The sequence below is a fragment of the Glycine max genome, chromosome 10 (assembly GCF_000004515.6).
Source record: "Glycine max cultivar Williams 82 chromosome 10, Glycine_max_v4.0, whole genome shotgun sequence".
Classification (NCBI taxonomy): Eukaryota; Viridiplantae; Streptophyta; class Magnoliopsida; order Fabales; family Fabaceae; genus Glycine; species Glycine max.
Genome location: NC_038246.2, coordinates 7,547,890 through 7,556,684, shown reverse-complemented (window position 1 = coordinate 7,556,684; position 8,795 = coordinate 7,547,890). Strand labels below are relative to the sequence as shown.

Below are 8,795 nucleotides of genomic sequence, written 5' to 3'. Positions count from 1 at the left end.
TATAAGTGAATTTTTTAATTTTTAAAACTTATATTTTAATTTTTAAAAAATATTATCATTAAATTTTTTAAAATATAAACTTTAGAAATTAAAAAAATTTACTTATTAATTAACGACGTAAACTAAGAAAAATAAACATAAAAAAGGATAAGAATTAAATGGATAATTAAATATTTTTTTTATAAAAACACCAATAGTATTTTTATTTGGAGATAGAAAGAGTATGCGTAAAAATAGGACAAAAAGTCGACCCGCCCCGCCACCCACCATGGGCCCGATCGAATAGTGTAGCCGGCCAAGCCAAACTCCCCCAAACGGCAACCAGTTTCACTCTCTTCTCTTCTCTTCTCTGAAACAAACAAACCACGTTCTTCTCTGCGGTGCCACTGCGACACTCGCTGGCCCCAAAATGACCATCATTAACATGAACCCCCCGGTAATTACAATTCTGCCCTCACTCTAATTCACAAATACCTAGCACCACCCTCACTCCTTTTTTTTTTCCTTCTTCCGAACCTTTTTCTTTTTCTGTGTTTGCATGTTGACGGTTACTTTGCGGTATTATGGAACAACAACAACAGCAGAGAACTCTCTCCGGTTCGTCACAGAGCCCTAGATCTCCGTCTTCGTCGTCGCAACCTTTTCTCTCCGTCTCCGTCACCGATCCCGTTAAGCTCGGCAATGGCGTCCAAGCCTATATCTCCTACCGCGTCATCACCAAAGTACTTCAATCACTCACCTCCTTACACTTCTTTTCTATTTATTCATTATTATTTAGTTTTGGATTGGAAATTTCTCGTTGAATCTAAGTCGAGTTTTGATTTTGCGTGTTGACGGAGGTCGTTGGAGTTTCGGTTCAACTCAACTTCGACCGCGGCTGTTAATTTCGAAGAGTGTGGAAGACGAGATCGTGGTTTTGTGTGATTGATTTTTGCTGAGGAATGAGTGAGGTTTAGTTTGGGGGATTTTTCGATGATCAATGCATCGATATTCGTGCTGTGATTAGATTTTCGGGAGTAATCGATTTGTTTTCAGTGAATGTAGTTAAGTTGCGATCCGGTTTGGAAGGATTGTGATTATTGGAATTGGAGCATTGTGATTTTAAAGAAATTAGTTACAGAGCTGAAATTTGTTGGATGGGTTTAGTGAATAGTGATGTGCCTCTATGCATTGGTTGTTGTTGTTGTTGTTGAGGGTAGTTCGTAAAGCTTCTCCTTTGCTCCCTATAACTGATTGCAGTTCCCGAGAGTGTTGGACTTTTTTTTAGCATTAGGGTGGAAATTAGTAACGGAGCTATTAGAGAGAGGGTTGGAGTAGCGCCTATTGTAGAGAAGATGGTGGAAAATAGACTTAGGTGGTTTGGGCATGTAGAGAGAAGACCGGTAGACTCTGTAGTGAGGAGAGTAGACCAGATGGAGAGAAGGCAAACAATTCGAGGCAGAGGAAGACCCAAAAAGACTATAAGAGAGGTTATCAAGAAGGATCTCGAACTTAATGATTTGGATAGAAGTATGGTACTTGATAGAACATTATGGCGGAAGTTGATCCATGTAGCCGACCTCACCTAGTGGGATAAGGCGTTGTTGTTGTTGTTGTTGTTGTAGGGTGGAAATTAGGAAAAGATATTTCGATGTTCAAGTTAATAGTAAGTTTCCATAGGAGGAGAGAATGAAAGAATTGCGTGCCTGGGGTATGTGCTAATAGTGCTATACCACCTTTATTAGGGATCCTTCTCTCGCTCTCCTGTATTACCTTTTTTTTTTTTTTTAATCAGCATCTCCCGTATTACCTGTGTTGGCAAGTGTCCTTCCATAAAGTGCGAATACCGGCCGTGGCCATCCATGGAATGTGAATAACGGCCGGTGATTTGAGATTCCAAATCACGAGTGTGGTAGAACATTCCAAAGGCTTGGTTATGGCTCCTAAATGCATGGTCCTGAGGAAAAGGGACAGATCAGTTGGGATTATGAGTTAAGATGGAATGTGTTTGTTGGTTGATGATGCGAGCTTGAGTTTGGTTACTGCTTGTTCTACCAACTGAATGGAACAAAGTCCTTTAGGTAAAAAAAGATTGCTTTTGGATTTTCTTAGAATGTGGGTTTAAGCCTAATCCAATCCCAAAAGCTAGTTCATAGGGTGAGAGTTATCCCTTACTTATATATTCTATCTTGACTTTATCTTTAAGTCGATGTGGCACTTGGGTTTTTCCAAGTGCGTGGATAATATGGTGTGTGACTCATTTAATGAATCTAGGATAGACTTTGATATCATCTTAGAATGTGAGTTTGGGTCTTACTCAACTCCAAAAACTAACTCATAGGGTGAGGGTTTCTCCTTACTTATATACTTTATCTTGACCTTATCTTTAGTCGATTCCCAACCCGGAAGTAGAGAAGGTTTAATTCTTTAGGATGATGAACAATTTTCAATTAGTTGAAACCATGTCTCAAAATCTGATTATTCTAAATGCCATGTCACTTTGATTCTTATTTTGCTTGAGTCTACTCTTTTGTAAATGTTATCTATCACTTTAAATGATCTGTATGAAATTCATTAGGCAGGTATTTATAAACTTTCAATGCTATAGTAATTAAGGAAACAAAAGAATAAAGTTTTTTCTTTTATAAATAAAGCATTTATTACATGGGAAACACGCACAAACAAGGTTGTCAAATTTGCGAGTGAACATGTAAAATTGGACGAGTTTATGAGTTTGAAGCCATTAATCTGTTCAACTCTCAAACAAACTTTTTTCTGGCGGGCTTGGGTAAACTCTAGTGAGCTCGTGCGAAATCACTCTAACTCGCGATTTTAGGGGCAAGTTGTCAAGTGCTTTTTTTAGAAAAAAAAACTCACCCAAAGCGACATGCGTTTGGGGCCATTCGGAGGCGTGTTTAGACAGAAAATATTAGGGCACCTTAGTTCTTTTCTCTAGAAATTTCCATCTGGTTCACGACACCCAAGCATTGCTTCAGCCTTCAATATTTCTTGCGATTCCATCTCTGTATCAGTGAAGGCTCCTTTGATTCATCCTCCATGTCTTCCGATCATCATCCATTGAAGGTCTATTCTCTGTATCTCTCGTCTCTATTCTCGCTGTCTCTCTTCTGTTCTCATGGTTTCCTGATTTCTCTCTGTTCAAGCAGAGCAGCAACTAGGAGCTGCAAACCACAAGTCTGATTTTTGTCTGTTTCATCTCTCTTTACTTTATAAGGTGTTATTTGTGTTGACTTGAAGTATATTTTCATGTCTGAGAAATGCTGAAATATTGGGAGCATTAATTTCAGCACTTAAAATTTTGGGAATTGGCTGTATATTTCGTGTAAGTTTTGGGAATTGGAAGTAAGTTTCAATATATTTCAGAGTTATCTTGCAAAATTTTGGGAATTGGTAGTATATTTCAGAGTATTCTTGCAAAGTTTACAGTATAATTTTGGGATTTAGGAGTTTATTTTAGGTATTTTAATATTATTTTTATATTAAGTAAACTCTTACGAGTTAACAACTTGAGTTTACAGCATCTCCAGAAGTTTACGTAAACTCTTGAGTTTGATAACCTTGCACACGAATACTTGCTCTTTTAAGTAATTGAAAGCATTTAATGAGATGTATACTTCTAAACTGGTGTCCAAGGGCACTCGTTAGCTAGGTGTTTTCTTATTTACTCCCTTATTTTCAATGCAAAGATATTTTCTTTCATTAGTTTTAGTTTTTTTCTACCACCACTATAATGCATGGGAGAAATGTGTCACTTTACATCTGCCATGTTCATCTAACCACCTGAAACAATTTGGCAGACAAATTTTCCTGAATACCAAGGACCTGAGAAGATTGTCATCCGACGTTACAGTGACTTTGTCTGGTTACGTGATCGCCTTTTTGAGAAGTACAAAGGCATTTTCATTCCCCCTCTTCCAGAGAAAAGTGCTGTAGGTAACATCTAGCAGGACCCTTTCTTGCATGTTTAATAATAGTTTGAAGGTAGCTACTGTCATTGGAATTCTTATGCTGATGCTACCTTGATACTTGTTCAATGCTCTATCTTCCTGCTTATGCTAATTTTCATAAGTTTTGTTGCCTTTTCATTTATTGAAACAAAAACATCTTGACTGGGGAAAACTGCTGTATTTTTTCATACTGCTTTTCACACTGTCAAACAATAAAAGATTAACATAGTTTGCTTTTCATTAAGAATTTTAACTTTGGGGGTATCTTGTCATCTGCTTTATTTCTTGTCTATTTTCCATGGTCATTCAGGTTTCTGGTGGAGCTTAGTAGCCTGAATGAGTATCTTAATTCTCCTATTTGATCTATGTTATAATAAAATCTTTTTTTTCTGAATTTATTTGTATATGTTGTGATCTGGAATGTCTTTGGCACGATTAACAGTGCACTTAGTTGTTGGTTCAATTAACAATGAGACTTTCATCACTGATATGGCCAGTCTAAGTTGATTGAGGTCCTAGAGAAGCCATCCATTATGCTTATAAAATATTCATTGTAGACATGTTGATAGTCATCCAAAATTCCTGTCATAAACTGTTGCATATTTTAATTTATTGAATGGAAACTTGAAACATTGTGCCATCCAAAATTCTATTTGGGCTTCACTTTTGGTTTGTCATTGCAGAGAAATTTCGTTTCAGTGCTGAATTTATTGAAATGAGGCGGCAAGCATTGGATGTATTTGTAAATAGGATAGCATCACATCATGAACTAAAACAAAGTGAGGACCTGAGGTTGTTTTTGCAGGCAGAGGAAGAGGTGATGCCTCATTCTCAGTAGACTTTATTCCTCTGTGAAGCTGTGTCTATTCTAGATATGATTCACGTTTTTGCTCTTTCTACTTTTTTTTTCCCATTTCTATCATTGTGCTGTGTTACTGCATTATTTTTAAGTCCAAATCTTCTATTCAAACTAACCATTGTGGCTAAGTTAATTATTCAGTTTGGTGGGGAGTCTCCTTAATTGACTGTTGAATGCTTGATATCATATTCTGTAGCTTATATTAGTGATTGAATGATTGACATATAGAAAATCGAATAAGGCATTATGGTCACTGATTCCATAAGTACCTTACAATCCCCGATCATGCTGGAGAGTGTGGGATATTGAATGTGCAAGAGTTATTAATATTGTTTCTTTTCTTTTAGTTTTCCCCCCCTTTCTCTTGTATGTACAATGTAGGTGTATCTATTGTATTTGTAAGTGCTCAATTTCTGCTCTTTTTCTCACACTTGACTTTTAAGAAGGAAAAAAACTTGGATTATTCTTGATTTCATTAAATATACTATGCAGACAATGGAACGATTAAGGTCACACGAGACTGGCATATTCAAGAAGAAACCAGCCGATCTAATGCAGATTTTTAAGGTAAGACATGTTCTAATGGTGTTTTGGAATGTGGATGGTTTATTTGCTTGGTTGAAATCTGTCAAATGAGTAATTTAAAATTTGAATTGCATTAATTTCCTGTCTTGAATAACCTAGCAATCAGGCCTTGTTTTTTTGTCCTGTTAGAAGCTACAAACACATTGGCCCGCATAAAATTTATTGGAAATAATTAAAATAAATAATGTAATTTAAATTCCTGCACATTAATTAATAAGCTCAAAGTATTTGTTTTATCGAGTTCAAGAAAACAAGATTGTGAAAGTGTGATAATAGTAGTGTGGAATTAGACTTTGCAAATTTAAAATCATTAAGAAAACTATCTTTGTTTTAGAATCAAAAGAGGAAGCTATTGGAATGAAGTACACAAAAAGGATAAATGAATGTTACTAGTCACTACTGAGTTTCTTCTTTTAGTATAAATTCAGACAAAGATAGCTAGCTGACTTGAAACTGTTGCTGATATGCTCTCTAACAAATCAGCTTGTCATGGATGATATGTAGACCCATACAATAGAGCAATGAACTTGGAGATTACCTTTTTTTAGCTTTGTCCTGGAAACACCTCTGAAATATACTCTGTTGTCTGTACTTGATAGATCCATTTTGCTACATTGTGAAATTCTGCCACTTCAGTATTTCACTCTCAGATCATTTCCTTGGATGTGAATACATTCAATGTAAACAATCTCTCAGATTGCAATTTTCCTCTATTGTAGACATTTGCTTTTGCTAACCTATCTGGTTGAGTGTGCTGTCCATCCAGGTTTCTTATTCGTTGTTTATGTGAATTTTGACAGGATGTGCAATCTAAAGTCAGCGATGTTGTCCTTGGGAAAGAGAAGCCAGTAGAAGAATCAGATCCTGAGTATGAAAAGATGAAACATTACATCTTTGAGCTTGAAAACCACTTGGCTGAAGCTCAAAAGCATGCATACCGTCTTGTGAAGAGGCACAGAGGTATGATTGAATTTAAGATTTTTGTTTAGTTCTTATTTTTGTCTTCTGTATCTATTGTCCTTTCTGTTTTACAGTTATGTGCTCTTTTTATTTGTCCACTCTTCTGGCAAGATCGATTCATAATTCAAAATGTTCATGCAGAGTTGGGGCAATCACTGTCTGATTTTGGAAAAGCAGTAAAACTTCTAGGTGCTTCTGAAGGAAATGCTCTTGGGAAAGCGTTCTCTGAACTTGGGATGAAGTCAGAGATTTTATCAGCCAAGTTGCAAAAGGAGGTAATTCTGACGTGTTTGCTGTTGCACATTATTTCACTGGTTATTCATGTGTGCTTGCATGATGGTATATACATTTTATTGAGGGATGAAAGCTGAAAACAAACTATCCTACTATGGCTATGTCGAGCAGGCTCATCAGCTCTTGATGAATTTTGAAGAACCTTTGAAAGATTATGTCCATGCTGTACAATCTATTAAGGTAGTCCTGGTCTTGTTTCTCATTATTTAATATCTAATTTGTCTAACTTAATTAAAATATTATGTGTTTTTTACTTGAAATATATATCCCAGTTGCCTTTGTAAATAAATGTTCAGATATGGGAACCCTACCATTTCTGCTAAAATGGATCGTTATACTTTTTCTTTTTTCCCCTTTCAATTTAATGCTCTTGTTTCACATTCTGAAACAGGCAACAATAGCAGAGAGGGCCAATGCCTTCAGAAGACAATGTGAACTGGCTGAAACAATGAAGCTAAAGGAGATTAATCTGTATACTCCTGTTCTCTGTTTTTATCATTTGCCTAATTTAATTTTTATGGAAGAATAATTCCTTTTTACATAATATCATTCCTTGGCTGAATTAACATTCATGATCTGTTGTGTAAGGTCCCTTTCATGAACAAAAACTCTTGTCTGTATATGTGAAATGCAAATAAGCCTTTCTAGAAGACTTCTTGGTGTCATATATTCTGATATATATGTTCTTTATTATTTGCAATTTGTTTGCAATGCAGTGACAAGCTCATGCTGATTCGATCTGATAAAGTTGCAGAAGCTGAACATGAATATAAAGAGGCAAGTTTGCCTAAATATTAACCTTCCCTCATGAGAATTATAGATTTGCAATTTATTTGGCTGGACTGACTGACATGATTTTGCCATGCAGTTGAAGGCAGAGAGTGAACAGGCGACGAAGACATTTGAGACGATTGTGAAACTAATGAATGAAGAGATGGGGCGTTTTCAGGAACAGAAAACATTAGATATGGGGATTGCTTTCCATGAATTTGCCAAAGGGCAGGCACGTCTAGCAAATGGTATTGCAGATGCGTGGAGAAGTTTGCTTCCCAAACTGGAAGCATGTTCCTCCTCGTAGAGAAAGAATTAATCAATGAGTTCTGCAGAGCATAGATAAATTACTCTTTCATGGCTGATTACAGGGGCTACTAGGGTATGGCAAACGCAGATCGCAGCTCGTGTTTTGTAAAAGAGCTTTCGGATTATGTTGTAAAAGATGTGTTTTTTTCTGTCTGGCCGATTTTGTACAAATTTTAAACAAAGTAAAAGGTTACCTATCCGCACTTTTATTTTTTATTTTGCTGCTGTTGTTGCGATATCTCTTGTCTTCCTCTGTTGTATATAGTCACAACGGAATTACATGACAATATGGAAGGCTTTTCTTTAGTCTTTTAGATGAGTCAGCAATACCGTCTTCTCTTAATACATTTTTTATTTATTTGGTATCATCATCTATAATATACAAACAAGGCCCTGACATCCATCGCAGTGCGCACGTGTCGTCCATTCCAGCCCCCAAATTCCCGTCCAAAAACATTGCTATCAATGTGCATTAATTGTTTTGCGCATTTTCATTTTTTTTTCATTTCCATTTATTGTTTGTCATTTTGTAATTAAATGTGACAACATTATCGATGCACCAATTTTGTTCCCAAGACGTTTGCATTTTTCAAATACGTTTGTATTTTTAATTTGCTTCTGAACTGAGTGAACTCGAAGGGTTTTCGTGATATACTCACATTTGCATCCTCTCCATCTTCTATTTTCGTTCCTCTCCATATTCTGTTTTAGTTCTATTTTCGTTTTGGTTCCATTTTTGTTGGCCGGAACACCAATGATATCGTATTTGCGTTCCTCTCCAGGTTTGCATTTTTATACCGTGTTCTTGGTGGAAAAACACATTAAAGCTGCGATTTTTAACACAAAAACTGTGATTTTTATCTCAAATTCCATGACAACGATATCGTATTTGCGTTCCTCTCCAGGTTTGCATTTCTATATCGTGTTCTTGGTAGAAGAATACACTAAAGCTGCGATTTTTATCTCAAAACTCTATGAGTCCAAGTTCGTTTTCTTTGTGACTTCTCACAATACAAAAGCTTAAATTTTTTTATTTTATTTTCTGACTTCTCACAATACAATCGCTATTG

General features: G+C 36.1%; 1 protein-coding gene across 5 annotated transcripts; it reads left to right on the top strand.

The window, feature by feature from the left end:
• The first annotated feature begins 270 nt into the window (after window positions 1-270).
• On the top strand, window positions 271-8,040 carry LOC100804649 (sorting nexin-1-like). 5 transcript variants are annotated; one of them, XM_006588408.4, is made up of 11 exons: window positions 271-436; window positions 582-722; window positions 3,798-3,933; window positions 4,631-4,764; window positions 5,299-5,373; window positions 6,192-6,351; window positions 6,493-6,626; window positions 6,757-6,825; window positions 7,037-7,116; window positions 7,362-7,422; window positions 7,514-8,034. In XM_006588408.4, exons 1-11 carry the CDS (start codon window positions 410-412, stop codon window positions 7,721-7,723), a joined length of 1,227 nt encoding a protein of 408 aa, XP_006588471.1. In that variant the 5' UTR covers window positions 271-409; the 3' UTR covers window positions 7,724-8,034. The 5 variants fall into 5 exon arrangements, with proteins under 5 accessions (XP_006588471.1, XP_006588473.1, XP_040861545.1 ...); XM_041005611.1 differs by having other exon boundaries at window positions 276-436; window positions 585-722; XM_006588410.4 differs by lacking the exon at window positions 582-722 and having other exon boundaries at window positions 273-436.
• The last annotated feature ends 755 nt before the right edge of the window (window positions 8,041-8,795 follow it).